The 21,186-nt window shown below is 44.0% G+C and overlaps 1 protein-coding gene across 6 annotated transcripts in view; it reads right to left on the bottom strand.

Annotated features, from left to right (window-relative positions):
- LOC126401041 (AT-rich interactive domain-containing protein 1B-like) overlaps positions 1 to 21,186 on the bottom strand; it is a 192,237-nt gene that overhangs the window by 27,396 nt on the left and 143,655 nt on the right. For 4 of the 6 annotated variants that reach the window (XM_050062087.1, XM_050062086.1, XM_050062085.1 and 1 more), the window contains 4 exons: positions 20,750 to 20,836; positions 17,635 to 17,814; positions 6,054 to 6,372; positions 4,816 to 4,977 (listed from right to left, as the gene is read on the bottom strand). In XM_050062087.1, the coding sequence (XP_049918044.1) occupies positions 4,816 to 4,977; positions 6,054 to 6,372; positions 17,635 to 17,814; positions 20,750 to 20,836 (748 nt within the window). The remainder of the gene's footprint in view (positions 1 to 4,815; positions 4,978 to 6,053; positions 6,373 to 17,634; positions 17,815 to 20,749; positions 20,837 to 21,186) is intronic. The other 2 variants (XM_050062089.1, XM_050062088.1) reach the window with 1 other exon arrangement.

The raw sequence follows: 21,186 nt of genomic DNA on the forward strand, positions 1-21,186 counted from the left end.
GGACGATGTATGAAAATTCTGCACCGGTGTTCAGTCTTTTGTTCGGCCTGTTCAGACACCATTAGGGCAGAAAAGCCATCATCTCACACAGTTGAATTAAAGACCTTTGAAATGTGTTAACAGAAACACTGCTGGGTTTTTTTCACCACTTCAAAGTGATAACTACTATTCTATTGTTTTTCCATTCATTCTATCTAAATGCTCTACCCTTGCTGTCCTTCACTCTCTCTGTTTTTAACCCTAATACCACACACACACTCACACACACACACACACACACACACACACACACACACACACACACACACACACACACACACACACCTATCTCTCTTTTACTATTCAGTCCACATGTGTGAAGGGCATCGGAGAAGGCCACTTTCGCACTGTGGGCAGAGTGTGTGTGTGTGTGTGTCAGTGTGTGTTTGAGCATGTCCTTGTGTTCATGCGCAGGGTGGGCGCTGTTGCCAAGGGGATGCCATGGTTACGAGGTGCCAGCCAACCAGCTGACGGTGTCTCTCTCGAAGTGGCAGCGCCTTTGTCCTTCATTCGTGGTGACAGGCCGCGCCGATGCCTCCCAGCGCTGCTAACTGGACGAGACAGCAGAAGCGCTGGGACTGCAGGAGTGTGTGATGGCTGAGCGTCCCTCCCTATCGATCCCTCTTGCTTTGTGTGTGTGTGTGTGTACGAGTGTGTAGAAGAAAGTGAGAGGAAAAAAAAGCCAGAAGAGGAGGCTGCTGGATGGAAGGATGGAGTGGATCGGCTGGAGGCCATGAATTATATATGGACCCAATCTGTTCTCAGGGCAGCTTGGGCTCATAGCTCCTCCAAACTCCTGACTCAACTCACCACACACACACACACACACACACACACACACGTACACACACGTACACAGAGGGGGGGCCAGAATAAACCCCCCACAAAAAATAAAAGGACAGCTTTTAACATATTAAATCCAGAGAAAAGCTACTCTTCCTTTCTCCCTCCCCTCCTTCCCAAACATCAAACAGCTCAGGATGGATGGAGGAGAAGCCATTTATTTTGCCCATCTAATGAAAGCAGAGCGCTCCGCAGCACTGCCAAGACTGCGAGCGACAAAGCACCACAGGCAGCATCCCCCGTTCTTGACATTCAAGCGCTGCTCTTATTTATTTAGCAAATTTACTTACTAAGGAGGTCAGAAATGAATTATTTGGCGAGGATTTGCCTGGGAGCACTCTCCTCTCCTCTCTTCTTCCCTCTTCCAACATTTTTCTCCCTTCAATTTCCCTTTGATTTACGGCTCTTTTTTTTTCTGAGCTTTGCTCTTCTTCTACTAAGTGCTTATTTTTTCGACAGAGCCCGTTCCTATAGCTCCAGGAACTTTTTGTAGAGTGTCGCCGGCAGCGCTGGAAAGTCATTTGAAAAGCCAATTCTGTCCTCAGAAGCTGCTGCCAAGAAAAGCTTATACCTTTTAATACTTTCTGTTCTCTTCTCTTTTCCAAAAAAAAAAAAAAAAATCCCCCTACATCAATCCACAGCCTCGCAAAAAAAATTTTGTGCCGCACCTTTCTTCCAAACAAACTTGTACCTCCTCCACACTGACAGGCTTGACACCGTCCGTGTTATTTGAACATGTCAGACTTTTTAGGCTGCAATTCATCATGCTGACAACTGGCAGCCAAGTTTGCCCAAAGAGTCAACTCTTCATAAAACTGATGCTATTTCCCAGCAACATAATTTCAATTCAAGACTGACCACCATCATTTTTTAAAATTAAGCAAATTAGTTGGTGCCTGAACAAATGGCATCACCCTATTACTTTTTCAGTGTAACTGCAACAGCAAAATAAATCTAGATTACAGAAATTATGATTAACAAGATTGTGTGTGACGTGTTATTAAAATAAAAGCCATATTTCTCTTTTCGTGAGCACATTTAACTTTTAGCAGAGCAACAGGGTTCTTTCTGATGTTCCCAAAACTCTCTAGGCCAACTCTGTTTCCCCTCAACAACCAATCAAACTGATTAACCAATAAAAGCGGGACATTTGTTTCTGATTCCAGTCGGCCAGTGGATGAAAAACTCAGAGAGGGCTCGAGGGAGAAAAAACACTCACGCCACACTTTATGAAGATTTAATCACGACCCACGCCTGCAGCCATGGGATACCAGAAGTGGCCCTCCTCTGCTCATTTGGCATTCTTTTCACTCAGCGTAATGAAGCTGGAGTATGTCTGCTAGTGTGTGAGGGTGTGTGTGTGAGTCAGGGGAGGATGGAGATGGGGGATGAGAGGTGGAAATGTAGCGGGGTTATTGGTGGGGATGTAGCAAAGGGATGTGTTCAGGAAAAGGAAGGAAAAAGGAAGAGACCAGCCAATGGCATCACTGCTAACTAGCCCCCTGATTTGGAAGGTCGGGAGCGAGTGGCTGTGACAGTTCACACGGGGTTGATGCATCAAAGAGCGAAACTAGACATGTGCTACGACTAACAACTTGTTTCTCAGACGGAGAGGAACTAGGTCTGAATGTTTCAGAATGTTGCGCTGAGATCTGGAGAGCAAACGGGGTACTGGAGCCTTTAACTGCAGGTTTTCGGAGGCCAATTTTCTCCTGATCTCCCTCAGATGTTCTAAAGTGGGATCTGAGGAAGAAAAACATAACAAGGCTGTGCTGGAGACAGCGGAGAACAAAAAGCAAATTGGGAGGAAGAAAGACTGAGGGAGATAAAACAGTCTGGGTAGGATAACAGAGCTGCACAGAGACGGAGAGGGCGATACAGTTGGGAGAGTTGGTAAAAAGAGTGAAACAGGTGGGAGGAGAGAGAACAGAGGCAGACGGGGTTGGATGAAAGAGGCAGAATGAGCGATAGCAGACAAGAACAACTCTAAGGGTGAGACGGGCAGCACAGAAACTGCAGTATTCTGCAAAAATGTCCATTTTAACAAAACATCTCGCTTCTTTTTTGTTTTAAATCAGTCAAAACAACTTTCTGCCAGAAGATTAATTCCTATTTTTAGTGAAAACTTGATAACAAATTATTCAAATTTGTGAACACTGATTTTCCTTCAAAACAAATAGTCTCACCTAGTTGGCAGATTTTTCTTCTTTTTTTTTTTACACCAGCTAGTTTACACAAGTCTTTTGTTGTTATAAACATCCAGCGTCTGTTCAGTTTTACCTCCAGCGCTGTGGAAGGAATGCTTTGTGTTGAATAAACACGATAGCAATTTGGAAGTTAGCATGCGCAGCAACAGCCGCCGTAGCCGAACAGAGAAAGAAAAGATTTCCAGACAGAAAATCAAAAGTTAAAAGCCGTCATCATGCTGGACTTTTTTGCTTCAAATGTGACCTTTGCAATGCAGTAAAAAAAAATAACAACACATTAATGACTGCTTCATGCCAAAGACGGAGATAAAACAGTGAACAAAGACAAGGAACCCAGGGATGCTTTCACAGTCGATGGTGAATCAGAATGGATCACTGAGAAGAGAAATAAGTGAAGATACAAACACACTTTTTAGACAGATATGTAAACAAACAGAGCAGGAGAGAGAGCCCTCTCCTCCAGCGGCACCACAGCCAGCAACACCTCTCTGGTGTCTTGGTGAATGTGAGGAGAGACTGACAGGCAGTCTGATTGGTCCCAGCAGTGGGGATCATGTCGTGCCACTTCTTATTGACAGCCCCAGCCATCTCTTAATGGCTCGGCCAGCATTTGCATTGCTGTGTGTGTGTGTGTGTGTGTGTGTGTGTGTGTGAGTAGCACTGGGCCCCCCTGATGCACGTAATTAATCACACATACTGTCAGCCCCCCCCCAAATGCCAACACAGTGCACACGACAATGTGAAACTCAGCGAGTGTGTGTCTGTGTGTGTCCATGCATCTCTGTCTACGCTCACTTGTTGCCATAAGAGTGACTAAGACATGCTGATGATGATAATGATGACTACAGTGATGATGCTGAAGGTGATGATGGCAATTACAGTGATAACAATGATGACTCCTCTTGTTTTGCTCTCAGAGGGAGCTTGTGAGAAATAACATCATGATCACTTTCAGTTCTGTTCGGCTTGAAATTTTTCAGTGTAGTCGTATGACACACAAACACAATCACATATAGATGGTACACACACATCAGCCACAGCATTAAATCACTGACAGGTCAGGTGAATAACATTGATCATCTCGTTATAAGGCAATGTTCCACTGGGAAACCTCGGGTCCTGGCATTCAGGAGGACGCCACTTGACACACACCACCCACCCAAACACCGTTGCAGACCAAGTACACCCCTTTGTGGCAATGGCACTCCCTGATGGCAGTGGCCCCCTACCTAACCCAAAGGACTCAAATGATCTGCCGCTGACGCCCTGGTGTCAGACACCTCGGGACACCCAGGAAGGCTCCATTGTGAATCAGGCTTGCCTCTGACCTGTCGAAGCATGGACACAGGACCTCTGGGGTACCGGCACATCCCATGGATGCTCAATCGGATTGGGATCTGGGGAATTTGGGGGCCAGGTCGACACCTTGAGCTCTTTGTCATGCTCCTGTGAACCATTCCTGAGCAGTTTTTTGTGGTGTGACACGGCACACTGTCCTGCTGAGGGGGCCACTGCCACTGGGGACTGCTGTACTATGAGGGCGGTGTACTTGGTCTACAGTGGCGTTAGGGTGGTATTTGTGCATCCAAATAAATTCCAGCAAAACATTGCATTGTAGTGACACGCTCAATGTTATTCACTTCACCTGTCATTGTTTTTAATGTTGTGTCTGATCTGTGTATATTTAAAGGCATGCACACACACGTTATGAGGGTGGTGAACCTACCTATGATGCTGTGAATGTGAGGGTGGCAGGATGGGTGGATGGTGAGGTCTGAGTGGAGGTGAAGGTGGTGGACGGCTAGAGGTGGGGTGGGGTGCGGGCCAGTGGTTGGAGGTGAGTTGGGGTGGTTGCATCTGAGCTGGGGACCTCGCATACGGAGGCTGCCTGCGGATCGGCGTTGACATAAGCCCAACAAAAAGAGAAATCTGAAATATCATCACTAGCTCACAGTCTCCAGTCTGACTCATGCTTGATCAGAAATGGGAATGAACATTGACAAATGTTAATCTGCCACGTCAGCCTGCAGAATGCTGGTGAGACTGCTCCCATGATGCATTGTTAGGCAAAAAACCCGCGCCGATTGGAGGAAGCGCACAAATCCACCCTTCCTCTCAGAAGACGGCCATGTTTCCACAAGTTCCCCCGGCAGGGTTCAGCAAAAGTTTACTGCCCACACAATCCCACAACAGCCATGGTCTCTGACGCTACAAACACTCATATATTCCAAGCTCCAACCCTGATGGAAAAATAATATCCCTTAACTCATATACCATTATAGCTTCAAAGTGCTTTGTATTTGTGATAAGGTGCCTGGTGTCACCTCTGCCTCTAGTGTTTTCACAGTTAAACCTGTGGTTTGCTTTTTCTTCTTTTATGTTTTGACAGTGCAGTATTCAACCCATGCTGTCTGCTCACAGGCCAATATCTCTCTTTTCTGTTACAAATGGCACTTGGTGTATAGTGCCAGCTATCAAAATGTCAGGCACTTTATGAGATGTGTGAAAATAGGGATAGCTCCGCAAATGGCTCATACAAGCGTGGAACCCCTGAGAACGGCTCTTGCCTTCACGTCTGAAAAGACTCTCACAAAGTCTGTGGCACAGAAACTCTCTGTGGTGCTTTTTTAGCACACCTCCCCACAGATGACCCTGCAGAAAGAGTGATGTAAGATAGAGATGCTTGCTGCCCCCTAATTTTAGCATACTGTATTTCCAGGTGACATAAAATAGGCTCAGTCCCACAATGGGGTTTGGTCCATTTCTGTTTGAGTGGCACAATAATAGACACTTCTGGCATCGGTGCAGCTGCAATGAATTACATGAAAAAAAAAAAACCCCAAAAAAAAACAGCCACATAGTGTACAAACTTAGCCACATGAAGTTAAACTGAAACACATGTTAATTTCTTCAAATACAAGATTTACCAAAGAACTTAGAGCTGAGTCCTTGCTGTGCTCTCACCTGTTGTGTGTTGAGTTGGCAGATCCTGGCATGGCAGCTGCTGCCTCCTGGGCCTTGCGGTTGGAGCTACCCAAAGAAGGAGGGCCCATCCCGGGCCCGGCTGGCTGGGGCATGCTGGGGGAGCTGGGAGCCATGGGTGGGTACACTCTGTTCTGGTTACCTGGGCCGTGGCTGCGTCCTACAGGTAAGGGCTGGCCGGGCCCTTGGCCGTGCATGGGGCTGCTAGCATTCATTCCCAGACTGTTGGTCATGCCAGGACCGGGGCCGCTGTAGCTGGTACTGGCAGGGCCACCGTAGTTAGAGGGCCGAGGGTAGTTACCTGGAAGGAGACGACACATGAATGAGCCTAAAATGATGGAAAATGTAGGTATTACCCAAAAAATGTCACTCAAAAGGTAAAACATGACTGGCCGTCACTTGGGACATTCAACTTCTCACTTGAATTTGATAGATTGCTTACAAGAATGACACAAAATGGCTGCTGTGAAATGCTGTACTCGCAGATGGGTGCTATGAATCACCTCATTTGAGAGAAATGGAGTTTATCAAGTGCTTGTCAGCTGATACCCTTATACCTACAACAGTGACACATACAACAATTTCATCCATCAAGAAACTAATCTCATGACAGATGAGGAATGAGGAATGTGAACTGCAAAACTAAATTCTGATTCATAACCTCTTTAACCTCAAGTCGAGGCTGGAAAAACTGTACGGGGTGTGGTGACATTTTTCACAGCTGCAGGTTGCTGGATGGCCCTGGGAACAATTGTCAGGCTTAAGGCTGACTTTGTGAAACACTTGAGAGGAGCTCTAATCTGCAGTAAATGCTTTCTTGCTGCCCTGGAGTGCCACACGGCCGCAATGCCAGAAGCTTTCCTAAGGCACACTTAAACCCTTCCATTTTGGCTCTAAAAGCCCAGCTCGGCTCCAACACCAGCTGCAATAAGAGATGAAAGAGAATCACCATGCTGTCAAAGACAACACGCACATACATACATTTAGGCACACTAAAACACACCTACTGCACATGTACGTGCAGTGCACTCCCACCCACAGAGCACATCACATTGTACTCCCTCTGCAGGCACTGGGCCTTTTCCACTGTGATATTCCCTCCCTGGGACAAATCCCCTGCAAGATAGAAAGGAAAATGTGGCATCCTCCATTGTGAAGGGGGCTATTTATTTTGATTTGATTAAGGGTGCTTTAGTTGGGCCTCACTGCTTAATCCTCTGAGAATATGTCTGGAAAAGGGGATCAAGTCCCTTTAAAACCTGGAGGCTTTTCCGCACGCTCAAACGAGGGAAAGTTGAATGACAATATTCCACATGGGGGAAAAACGTCTCCGAAAATGGAAATGGCTTCTCAGTGTCCTCGAGCTGCTTCAGTGAAGACACTTTCCACATGACATAAGCCTGCGAGTCCAACAGAGGGAGAGAGCAGGAGGAAGCAGCAGAGGGGTGGGGGTGGAAAGAGAGGAAGACAGACAGACAGAAGGTAGGGGGAAAAACTCTCGCACCCCCCTCCAAGCCCCGAGATAGGATTTATATTGAATCAAAATAAAAGTCTTTCCCATAAAAGTCAGCAGCTTCGGTTGAATTTGTCCAGAAATTGTGATGAAATCTACTGTGGGAGATGGGAAAAGAAGAAGCGGATTATTTCTGGGGAGGCTTTGGTGAGTCGGTGAGCTGAGTACGGCTGACACCTGTCAAGGGTTTTGGGGCTATAATAGGGAAGCGTTCAGGAAGAAAGGATGTCTGCTAACGAACACAGGAGGATACGTATGGTACACAGTACATGTGTGTATGTGTGTGTGTCCATCTGCTTGTCTGTGTGAATGCATATATAATACTACTGAGACCTTGCAACCAGCGAACGACACATTTCCATGTTTCTTCCACTCATAAGCGACTGCCTGCAACACTGTGGAAAATCCTGGGAACGGTGCCCTGCAGCTTCCTTCCTCTCGGCTCGGGTGGACGGTTTACTGCAGATGAACAAGGCCGCAGTCAGCGACCTCTCTCAGCCCTCTTTGGACAGCTGTTGAGCCCCATGTCATGGCTGCCTGCCATACATTCTCAATAGCCTGGGCGGACACTTTGTGGTTTTTGGCCCCTGTGACAGACTGAGGCTCCAGCACACCTCCCGGGGAGTTGTTTATATCACACAGTCCCATTTGGACAATCTGCATTTTTTTTTTTCCATTTTGGCGGACAGGCCAAAAGCCCCAAAGGTGGGAGTGAGTGTCTGGAAGTTTCCATTAGACTGGGTTCAGCTTTACTCAGGCAATGAAATGTGAGGCCAAATCTAACTAAATAAGTTTGCGCTGAAAAAAAAAAAAAAATGTCATTAAGTCGACACGCTGCATCGAGAGAACTTATCAGCCTTGATGTACTACCATTCAAAATGTTCTAGTTGTGGGCTATGTTTGCCTCGGCTGACAAAGGAAAGACAGAGTAGCTGTGGGACTGGGTTAATGCTAAGCTTTCCTGTGAGAGTTTTGCTCCATCCTGACAAGAATGATTCACTTTCTGAAGGATTGGTGCTGCGCCAGAGTGCTTCTTCAAGGACAGATAGCGTACTAACCCACTTTTTAAAATGACTGAGAACTCAACCCTGAAATTCAGGTGTTTTCATAAGAGCCATTCATGCTGTCTGAGGCTTTGCAGGAGCCAGTCAGATTACATCACATGAGGAAGTTGGATCACTGCAGAGCCAAAAGACAAAATTCTGAATACTATAAAATATATGTATCATGTCTACATTACAATCACAACAAATATTATGTAACATAAATTGACAGAATCTGTAGTATTATTATTAATGTAGTCGTGGAATAAATTGATGATGACTGCATGCATGTTACACTGATAGAACAAGAAGATCTGACCAGGCAATCTGATTGGTCAACTAGACATTTAAAATGGGCTAAAATCAGCATGACAGCACACTCTCCTCATTACTGCCAAGGAAACTATAAAAGCAGGAAAGGGCATTACGTCAGCGACAGCGTTTGAGGAAGCAGACTTTGGTGTCAGTTCTACTGGAGTCATACGTGTTCCTGTTTTTTTGTTACTGGTCTCCAAATGTATCACGTTTCCTCTGTTTGGTCTGATCTAGCTAATGTGACATCATGATACATAAACAAACAGGGCAGGACCAACCTATTATCGCTATAATCAGATCAGTTAATGGCTCTGATTAATATTCTGGCTGGACTTAATGATATAGCCTGTCAGTTTGGTAAATATCTGCCAAACTAGGACTTGACGGCATGCTGTAATGACTTGTAGTTTGCCTCAGTTATTTACATTCATACTAACATTAGTTGTCTAACAAAAATTAGCTAGCTCACATATAAGTCATGACAGCGATTAAGCTTGAGAGGCTGTAACATTGCTCAGCAGCTCCCTGTCTTTTTCCTTCAAACCTTTACGAGAATTATTGCTTACTAACGTTAACAGTCCAAATTAATGCAGGTTGACGCAACAGAGACAATGCTAGCTAACGTTCGCTAAACACAGTGCAAATGCTAACTTAGTTCATTGATAAACAAAATTAACAAGCACTGGTAAATGATGGAGGTCTGGATTTATAATGATCTAGCAATTAGCTCCACCCTGACAGTAATAGGAGACATTTACCAATTTTATCCCTCCTGATTATTATTAAATATCATTAACAGTTTAAAGTTTGGTTAGTTATTGAAAACCAAATACATGTTCCCGCTAACAGCAGCTAGCATTTAGCTATCATGGATCCAACTGAGACTTGAGATGCAGCTGCTAGACAGAGCCGTGATCTGTTCGGAGACCAATAACAAGGAAAACAAATGCACACATTTAGATAAAAAAAATGCCAGTTAGCATCACGTAATATGTGTTTTTTAATTTGGTGGGAGGAGCTTTCAGTCAAAGTTGAAAAAACAAAGATATAACGGGTTATAGTGTGATTTGTTGTGCCTGTTCCATTAACTTCAATAGAACTGACACCAAAGTCTGGCTCCTTGAACATTGTCACTGACATCCTGTTCTTTCCTTCTTTCATAGTTTCATTGATTACTAAAAATATTACTCCACGATGCCCATGGCAACATTGTAACTTCTAGAGCTGAATCAAAAACCAGTATGCAACAATATCAACACAAAATGGATGGAATGGAAGTTAAATCAACTTTCTTTGATGAATATCACTAGGAAGGGCCTTTATCCTGCTGCACAACCGTTGTGCCAATGATGACGGTATAGCACACCCTGTTCTGTTGCTCAATTAGTTGCTGCTGACTCAAAAGTGTATCCAGACTGGGGACAAATGACTTTGGCTGTAAAACCAATATGGAAATCAAGGGAGTGGCACTTCCTCTTCTGCCCAGGGTGAAAAAAAAATATCTAAGGACCTCATTGTGAGTATTTAGAAAAAGATAGATGTCATCACAAGTTTCTGCAGGGCAAGTCAGTTTTTAAATGTCACTCCTCACTTTGATCTTCCAGTTAACATCTGATAGGACATAAAGATAAATGTGTGTCCATTCTTGATCATATAAGGCTTTTTAGTCCAAGCTCTGACTTAAAACAACAAAAAAAGACAATATAAGCGCTCAGAAATCCCACTTCCTGTTGCTAAAACAGGCCCGAAGAAAATAAACGCAGTGTTAGCTCATATCATGCACATACTAGCATTAACGTATATGCACAGAAGTGTGTCATCTACTTCCCCTACTTTGCATGCTACCCGTACTACTCTGAAAACCAATCAAGGAGGGACAAGAGGAAAAGAGGACAAGGAGGATGTCATTTCTTATTTGTCCCTCCTCGTGTCCTTGTGGCTCAGTCTTGGTTTCCTGCCTGCTTCTGGTGCCTTTGGGGAGACTTGGTGGTATTTATAGCGCCATGGAGGGGAGGAGAAGGAGAAGGAGAGCTCATGGTGCTTCGTTCACAATTACATGGAAATTCCCGGCATGGTCACGCATTCGGCGGACGCTATATCCTGCGCCGGGTTTAATCCCTGCAGTCCCGCGGGAGAGCTGGAGTGTGACCGAGCAGATTACCGTCTACTGCTTCCTCAGCAGAGTGGACCGTCCAATGCTAACAGCCGAGGCAGTCATTCTCCCGGCTACGGTGGAGTAAGGTATGATGGTGCAGCAACGCGCCCTCCGGATCTGTGAACTCCATCAATAAGGAGTGGAACGCAGATTACATGGCTGCATGCTTGAGCTGCCAAGGACAGGAGCAGGGCAGGCTGTCCATGTCCACGTGTGGATGAACACAAATAAAAGAAATGAATAACAGCATTTTTCTCTCTTACTTTTTTTGTGTGTGGATTTGGTGGTGGTTGGAGGGAGACAGTTTCGGTTGGGGAGGTGGGCAAGAAAGAAATGTCGTGTGTTGACAAGAATAAGACATCTTGGCACTCATTTCGTTCCATCTTACTCAGGAGTTACATTTCCTAAACCTCAGTATGGGTGCTATAATACACCATCTCCTCTATTTCACTCTTCTTATGATCTTTAAGTGTCATTCAGTTGCACTAGGTATGACATTATTTTGCTAAAAACCTAATTGTAAATGTTTCTGATGCAGTTTCATCACTTCACAGTTATCAATAATGTCGATATAGATTTCCTCACCTACTTTATATGGTTTTAAGACTCAGGATTAGACTGCAGTATACATGTATGACTTGCTAGGATGGATAGGGTTTGTTTTTTTTGCAGCGTCTTCTCTTGCCCGAGGCTCTCACATCTTCTCCCAGCCACCTCAGCACCTTCCCCGGCAGGGCATCTGAGCCTAAGCAGGGCCGGGGTGCGCCTTGAGGCCGCCCAGCTCCACACACTGTCAATTTCCTCCGAAAAACTCCACTCCCTCCCCCAGGCGCTGGCTTTTTTGGCTGAATTACACCGCCGCTCCAGCAAGGCACCAAGGCTTAAAAGTGCTGTCTGAAGCATGGTCATTACCAGCGAGTGCTTAACCCCTCGAGGAGGGGGGGAGAGCTATGCAATGGGTGGGAGAGAGACAGACTCCAAATCTCTTTCCTGTAATGGCCTGATATCCTCCTCCCCCGTCTGTCTGTGTGTCCACTGTTCTCAACATGCTGGCTCTGTACCATGTCCAAGTGCATGTCTTGGAAACAGCTGTTGGAGTTATTTGAGTCCTGAGGAGAGACTGATATCAAAACACAGTATGAGATCAGTTTAACTTTAGATGAAGGGGGCTTTCAAAGGACAGTCATGAACATAAAGCAGCATAAATATTTTTTGGGAAATACTGGGCAGTCCACTTACTGTAAGAGCTCTCATTTAGACTGTGACAAAACAGCGAGGGGGGGGGCGCTTTGGCAGGGTTCAACTGCGCATCTATCTGGAAGAAAACCTTTGGTTACAGTCTATGAAGCAGACTTATCTAATCAGAAATCTCTGGAAACAAGTACTGAATATTTTAGTATTGTTTGTAGAACGGCCATATCCTCCTGCGGTCTCATGTATCACCATAACTGTACGTCGGAGGGGTTTATGTAGTCGATTACACAAGCTGTACTACAGTCGTTTGCCCTGGATAAAAGAGCAGTGCTGCAGCCTTTCCTTATACAACACCAGACAGTTTTTATGTTCTTCTGTGAGCTACAAACTGTAAGTGCTGGTGTGTGTGTGTGGCAAACATGACTGCCGGAAATTTTGTGTCACACACCACACACACACACACACACACACACACACACACACACACAACTTAAGAATTGGGCTCTCCCAGCATAGGCAGACAGGCCAAGAAAAACAGCAGAGCAGAGTTCAGAAACTTGGAGTGTGTTTCTGTGTTGGCTAATGGCTGGCTAATTTGTTAGTGCACTAGGGAGAGGGAAGGGAAGCAGATGGAGCTGTCATTAAGAACAATGACCAGCAGCTGTCTGCCCTGTTCACCCTAAACAGGCCCCTGATGGACCCTTCAAGAACAGGGACTCTGGCTATGTCCCCATATGAACACTCTCCAGTACTGAAGGTGTTAGAAGTAATGTTTTCATATTTCTGACTGATAATTGACCTCAAAATGATGGAAATATGTGCAAAATCCTCCATTTACCAGTGTAAAGGGGCAATTTAGCACATTTTAAATGAGGGTAAAGCTGTGTTTAGTCAGGCAATAGCACTGCACCAAAAAACAAAGCCTTCTCGCTCATTACAGTGGGATCATTGCATTGGCACCGTGCAGGTGCCTGAACAAAGGGTTCCCACAAGAAACACTGGGTGGTCTGGCAAAACAGTTTAACCTTGGTACTTTTGCCACAACTCAATTTAACATCAACCAGCAAAGCAATGTCCTAGCCAATCAAATAGTCTTGATGAACTAAAAGGGTTGACTTCAACAAATCTGAATAGTATATGAAAGTAGGGTTTTTTGAAGAGCTTTTCTATCAGAAGGCATCATTGTTAGCTAGGTGTACCTAATAAACCAGGAAATGTAGATACAGGAGGTAGTGAAAAAGATATTTTGCCACCTACTGTTTTTGTTTGTTTTGTTTTTGAAGGTAGTAAGCGAAGATACAAATGTAGCCACCCAAGAAGCGTCACTTTTTAGATACTTGCCACGCTGTTGTCTGAAAATATCCTAGAGAACCAACACAGGACAGATGCGAGTCGGTTGCAAGCGTATTAAATTTGAATGAGAGCATACATTTATATATATTGTATGTGTGTGTGTGTGTGTGATGCAAAGACAGTGGGCCTGAGTTGTTCTTTCCCCTTCTGATGGGAACATCTCTCCTGTCATCCGAGTGAGATTTCACGCTCATCTGCCTCCAGAGCCTCTTCCAGGCTAGTCCGCCTCGCTGTCGCTCTCTGCTTACTTTATTTCTCTTTTTCTGTCTGCTTACTGGGCTGTCAGCCCAGCCAAAGTCACATTAAGAGATAAGAGTGGGTGGAGAAGGGGGACCAAATACCAAATGCATTAGGGCTATTAATCAACATTAACAAATGCGAGGGAGAGGACGCAATTTTGGGAAAGCACACGCACGGATGGGCGCATTTATCAAGGTGACACATTAAAACACACATTTACCAAAAAAATACCATAATGTTTCGTCTGGTGTGTCGCCAAAGGCAGAAAACGAAGTACAACAGCAGATGTCAACGTTTGTTGGATGGCCAGGAGTCGTACGTTGGAGAAAACAAGCGAGCGGAGAATGCTTAATTACAGAGAGCCATCCAAAGTTTTTTCCCAAATTTCTGGGAATCAGTGATTTGTTTATTTTTCCTTTTATTTTTTTTTCCCCTCTCCAGTATCAGAAAAAGCTTGGATTGATGGTTGATGTGACTGGTTTACCAAATGTCTAATCAAACAGGCCCACTGTAGTATACTGAACCAAAGTCTAGTGCTCAGAAGGCAATATCACAATGAATATTCAGAAACACAGAAGTGTTGTTCCCACATTGATCATGCTGAGACTTTTTTTTATATATACAAGTGCCAATGTTATTTTTGTTTTTTGCTTTGTTTTCATTTTGTTTTGGTTGTTTATTTTGTTCTACATAGTCATTTCACTTGCTTTTATATATCTTATTTTTTGTGTTATTTGTAATTTGCTTATGTGTTTTTATGTACAGCCCATTGAGGGATTTTTTGTGATTTTGGGCTATAATAAATTTTGACTTGACTTGACTTCAACCTAATAATATTACAATTAGTTAACGATACCTGGAACAAGTTAGCTCAGCTTAAAACCTGGTTTTAATTGTTTTTGTTCACTGCGTACATTAAAATGTGAAGCAAAATACTTTTAAACTCTTGAGATTCTTTTCTTTTTCTATAGTTTCACAGTTGCGAGTTCACTAATGTTTGAAGCCATATGTTTGAATGCTGTGCATCTTGGTACAAAAAGCTTCTTCGAGTAGAGTTTAGACTAACCTTATTTCAACACAATGTCCTCCTGCAAACTCTACATTGAGTTTATAGAAGCATCTAATGTGTATTTAAAGGAAATTTAACAAATATCCACACTTATACCATCTATGAAAAGGAAAAAATGTATGACGAAATCTTTATTTCCTTCAAAAGTTTCTGTAAGGCTAATATTTAAGTAGCTTTTTACGATAATCAGAGCATTAATATAGCAGTGAACAGCTATTTGCTATGTAAAGATATAGTGGAGTTATGGCGTCCTGAGCAGAGAATGAAGCCACTGTTAGCTCTCTCAGCACTGTTAGCACCGTTAGCTTCTAGCCGCTTGCTCAGCCACCTCCATGTTGAGAGCCGTGTGCAGACAACCTCTGAGAGATAGATCCACTGTGAATATTGTCTACAGCTCCTTTAAAACTGAGCCTGATGACAGGATTGGATATCATCATTCAGTGGATAAGCCTCACGACGTGTCAGTCTGCCTTCTCAGTCTGGAGCCACCTCATAATCTTATCATGAGGAGGGCCAAGAGGTCTGTCCAGAGTTCAAGTGTCTCATGAATATTCTGAGAGTCACACCCTCAGAAAGCTGGGCTTTTATGCCCACAGTTAGACCCACCACGCAGGACGAGAGAGAGGACTGTATCTGAGTGTGTGTGTGTGTTGTAGAAAGAGAAAGAGTATGAGACAGAAACACTGGATGGATATGTCTTTCAAAATGAGTCTTTTGTATTCCTCATTAGCAAACTCTCTTTGAAATCGCTGACAGTGATGTCAAGGCCCAATGTGGCTGTAAAATAGGGGCCAGCAGTCATCAAAAAAGACAAATGTGGCATTCCCATCTGAGGCCAGATTCCTTAAAAACCCCTCTGAATGAATGATACACGCAGTATTCATCCAATAAGACTAGTCAGAAAGCAGAAGCTGTTCCACAAAACGGGTGTCAGGTAAAAGCCAACAGAGTAAATCAACACGGGGCCTGTTAGTGGTTTTCATGATTAATAATTCATCGTTAAGTTTGAATGGAGTCATAGCTTGCGGGAAATCAAATTTTTATCTATTTTGGTTTTGAATAGTCTTTCTTAAAGCATGGCCTGGAAGTTACATCCTCTGTTTGTGACAAAGAGTGACAGGAGTTGATTTATGTTGTTTGAATGAGCCTGGCTCCAAGGACTCCATTTCTCATTAGAGCCCTGAGAGTCCTGCTCCTGCTTAAAGCAATACACTGATATGTTGGGTGGACTGACTTCCGAGTCAAATTACAGACCTAGACTCCTTGATCAGCCTTTGTGTCATCAATATATTATTGGCTCAAGTGCTCTTAGCTAACACTTCAGTAAACACAATATGGAGCTTTACTTCAAAAGTGATATGCGGCGAAATCTGGCACTTTTGTGTAGAAGGTGAGAAAAGAGTAATTTTGATACTAAAACTAGGGCTGTCTACATCCCATTTATAACATACAAGGGATGTGTGATTGAGAGCTGAGGATAAATGTCTCATTTTCCCACCTGAACAGGTTAAAATAATAAATGGGTTACTTCTAATAAAACATCTCAAAGGCTGTTATTATTGAAAATACTGTATGATTAAGTGTTAAGGCCTGGTCACACCTGCATTTAAAACAAAAATTTCACAGCGAAATCGGGTCATTTTAATAGAATCGCCGAGATCAGTGAAATTGCTGATGGCATGAAGTTAGTTTGCATGAGTTCTTCGGCCTTGTCCACAAATAAACGGGTATTTTTGAAAACAGGGTTCTTCCTCCTTTGTTCTCAAAAAACATCCCGTCCACACAAGCATTTTTATAAAAACATTTCTATCCAATTGAAAATACAGAAACGCAAGAGCAATACAAACCCTAACCCTAAGGTCCTGTTAGCAAGTTTAGAGCCAGCACTATTTGGTCATGTCCTGTGTTGCGCAAAATGTCACTTCATTTGTAGCACTTCACAAAGAAGATGACGCCGCACACATTGACGTCACAAGCGCCATGTTTCCCTGTTGACGCATCAACACTAAAAATAATAACTCTGAATATCTTCACCTTGGACAGTTTTAGAAAAGGTCTGTTTTCAGTGACCTAAATCACAGTTTGCATGTGGACGAAAGGCCAAAACGCATATATAGCCGAGTAAGTGTGGATAAGGCCATAGCATAGAGTTCAACCTTGGTGATCTTTAAAAAATTTGCACCACTGACCAATACTTAGGCGTCTTGACAGTGCTGGCCTTTACAGGGAACAGACAGCCATGAAGTCCAAAATGGAGGAAAGTACCTTCCGAAATGGGCCAGTTATGAGACAGGTTGATGGTATGCATATGTTTTTTTAAATTTACTGCAAACTTATTATCTTGTGAGCAACCAGCAAAATTGCTAAGTGAGCAGTTAGCAAGGTTATAAGCTTAGAGAGCTGCAAGTGGCTCATAGAGAAAACAGAAAGAAGCTTGGGTGGTTGACTACTGAAGGTCTAGCATGTTTCTGGCTTGCTATTATGTCAACTAGCCTTGGGGAGTGATGTTGTGCCACTTTATGTTGTGTGCGATCCTTTAACACAAGTTTCAGTTCGTGGATAATCAATGGGCCAATCTTCAAGAAACTTCTGTTCCTTTAAGTGTAATTGCAGAAATGAAAACAAGTTTTAATGCGTGTTAATGTTCATTATAATGCCCATTTAGGCAAAGAGGCTCCAACCTTGGTGTCCATACTGTGATCCTTGAGGTCCATAAGGGCCTGATGGGCCGCTCTGGGAGTAAGGACCCATCCCAGGATACAATGGGCCGCCAGGTGAGGGGTGGGGGGACATAGGAGGTCCGGATTGAGGAGAAGCGAACTGTGAGCTAGCCTGGTTCCTCTGCATGTTGGACATGAACCCTGAAACACATGCATAGACATAAAAAGCAATGTCAACACTTTGCCTATATAATACCTAAAACAGGAATGATTCTTCGAAAGCACCTGCTCAGTGAAATCAAACGTTGACTGAGTAACTGAGCGAGGGTTTGGTGTTTTGTTACTCGTAGATACACATCAGTGAGTAACACAGCACGGAGCGGGCATTAAACATAACATGCACAAAAAGGACAGGCTGACATGTAAAAGAAACCCTGAGCCCAAATAAACAAACACAGAAGATGTTTTGTGAACTGCATCAGTGGAAAGAGCACAGGTCAAGTGTATACCTGATCTTAAAGATGCATATACCTGCAAAAGCTGAGTCCGTGTGTGTCCGTGTGCAGGATGTGTGAGTAAAAAAAAAAAACCCGTGTGTTCCACTCTCCACAGAATAAGCCGGCGATTTGACCATGGCTACTATGTTATTCTAAGCCGTTCTGTCAATAGATGTGTCAAAGCCTCTCAGGCCCAAACTCGCCTCCACCATTCAAATTGACATTTGGAGCGATCCTCGCCTGGGCTTCGCTCTTTCAGCGAGCCCCGTTCGTTTTTAAAAACCCACAGAAAGGTCTCCCAATCCACCACGAATGAGAAAAGGTCGCTGGACAGCCATTGAGGGAAAAAGAGAGATAGTGTGGGCGTGTGTGTGTGTGAGTGTGTGTTTGGGGGGGGGATTCAGTATTGCAGATTAGGTGTAAATGGATTGGGTCTGCTCGACTGTAAACTTTGATAGCTATCCGCTTTGTTGAATGAGCGTGCACAGACTGACTCTTTAGTGAGTTTGGGGTTTGGGGAAACGACGGAGTTGGAAAGTGCAAGTTGACACTTGTATAATTCCTTGTTTCTGCTAAGAGAGCAAGAGGAAAATGTGAGGGGAGAGGAGGGAGATAAAAGTTTAAAAATGCTAAGTGTGTATTCACTATATGCTTGCGTGCACATACATGTGTGTACATATTTGTATTTCCGAGTGTGTGGGGGGAGATAACGGAGAAAGAGAGCAATAAACGCTCTACGTTTGTGTGTGTTTGTGTGCGCAGGAAAGAGACGGAGGCCAAGACAGAGAGAGAGAAAGAGGCAGTGAGAGAGGAAGTGTGTGTGGGAGGGGAAAGACAGAGCAACGGAGGGAAAGAGCGATTGGGGCCTGAAAGTGCTTAGGCTGCGAGTGCTGGGTTTAAGGAGCGAGGACATTATTGTAATGTTTTGCTTCCATTAGGGTAAGGGGATTCTGGAGAGGAGGAGAAAAAAATTACAGTGTGTAATATCGCACTTTAAATTGCCTGGAAAATGGATGGGGAGAGGAACATTGTGCAGACAGTGCTAAAAGCAAATAACACATTCAAGGATTTCTCTCTCTCTATGCTTCGGTCCCTCTCCACACACACATAAACACACACACACACACACACACGCACACATAAACCTTTCTCTCTTTCTGGCAAAGCGAATGAAGCTCTCAGCCGGACAACAACAGGCAGCCAGCGAAGCACGCGAGAGACAGTGGGGGGAAAAAAGGGACATTCAGCGGATTTATGGAAATGAAGAGTGGAGAGAGGCTCTTAGGGAGGCAGGCACTTGAGCAAAGTGGGGTGTGCGTTAGGGAGGCGGCGCTGGGGGGGGGGTGTGGGGTAATCCTAGCTAGCAAAAACAGCGAAAACAACAACCAGCCCTGTTAACTGGCGCTGTGTTTTTCCGGACTGGGCTGGGGAGGGCTGGAGGTTTACAGGCATTAGAGAGCAGCATTAAATCTCCGACTTGATTTCATCATGTTGGGAAATAACCTTTTACAGAGCCTCACTCTCTCTCTTTCTGTCTTCATCCGTCCACTCCCTCTGTCTCTTTCTGATGTTAACTGCTCTTCGGTGGGTGATAGAGCGAGAGCATCACAGTCATTCCATTAAGGTTACGTCCCAGTCTTTCAGGTTTTTTGCAGTGTTGTGTGGAAGCTGATTTTTTTTTTTTTTTTTTTTTGTAATGAGCAATTCTGCTGTTTTTAGTAATACTCGAGAAGTGGCCATAATTGCTGGAAATAATTTCCCCTTTTTGGCAGGCACATGTGGCTTGCGGGTTAACATTCATGTTACAAGCCCTTGGCAACAAGTTGTGGACAAAACTGAAGTGGCCCTATCAAAATAACACACACTCTGACTTGAACTGAGGATATATTGACTGAATGTTTACTGTCACATGTTTACCAAACTGTGGATTTCCCACGACCTATGTTGGAAAATAATGAAGCATCCTGCTAAAACCTTGTGTGTGTGTTTGTGTGAGAGCACCTGCTAAGCCTCAGCTGCCTCATTTGATCCAGCATTTGTTTAAAAAGTTAGTTTTCAACACATGCTGGAGCTGTCAAAAATGCAGAGAAATATGAAAGCCGTAAAGCGGGGGGTACGCTCGCTGAAGGAACTCATTTTGGAGCAACAGAGGGAAGAAGAACAAAGTCCAGCATTGAGCCAAACTAGCCATATTCTTTGTTTACATCTTTGTGCTAACATCGTTTGCTCCAAGTCCTTCTGTTCCCTCGGAAAAACCTTTCATTACAACCATTGAGCTTTGCTGCCATACCATTTCTGTGTTTTCGTTCTTATGATCTCTACTCTTCTTCATGCCCCCCTTGTTGGTCTGGAATGCGAAAAAAACAAACTGTTGCCATTTTGGATAAGTTTAACTTTACGGTTTCTTATAGAAGCTATTTATGTTGCACACATGCAGACTACAGTGTAAGCACTGGGTCTTCTAACAACGTGTGCTAGCCCCTAAGTTTCACTCCAATAAAACTCGTTATAAACACACACATGCACGTACACACACAGCATCCCACTCTTCAAACACTGACCTCTGTATACTCCTTGTAGACTTACAACTTTCACTAAACACCAAATGCTGGCCGTGGATAACACACATAAACCCATACCTTTCTCCTGGGCCATAGGTGAGCGGGTGATCGGTGGGTGGGCTCCTTCTGGTCCATTCCCAGAGCTCTGTGGGGCCATTGTGGAACCTGCAGAATAACATGAAGTCAGGACATGAAGATTCACTTGATACTGCACTGACATGACACATTCAAAGGAACAAAGGTTCAACAGGTTGTAACAAAAGCTGTCACATTATAAGAAAATGTTTTGCATGAATTGAATTCTCTTCTTTGCATGAAAGCAAGGTCAATCGAAAATTGATTTATATTTGCTCCCCGTCTGCTTTGCTCGGAAATTGAAGGAAAATGCGGGGAACTTTTGTAACAATAAAGCACTGAAGGACCACTTTTGTCTTTCTTTTTGCATTTCTCTTAGTGGCACAGAAGTTAGCTGATTCAAAAAGTTTCCTGTCACTTGACTGCTGAAAGAAAAACAA

Source organism: Epinephelus moara, chromosome 14, assembly GCF_006386435.1.
Source record: "Epinephelus moara isolate mb chromosome 14, YSFRI_EMoa_1.0, whole genome shotgun sequence".
Classification (NCBI taxonomy): domain Eukaryota; kingdom Metazoa; phylum Chordata; class Actinopteri; order Perciformes; family Serranidae; genus Epinephelus; species Epinephelus moara.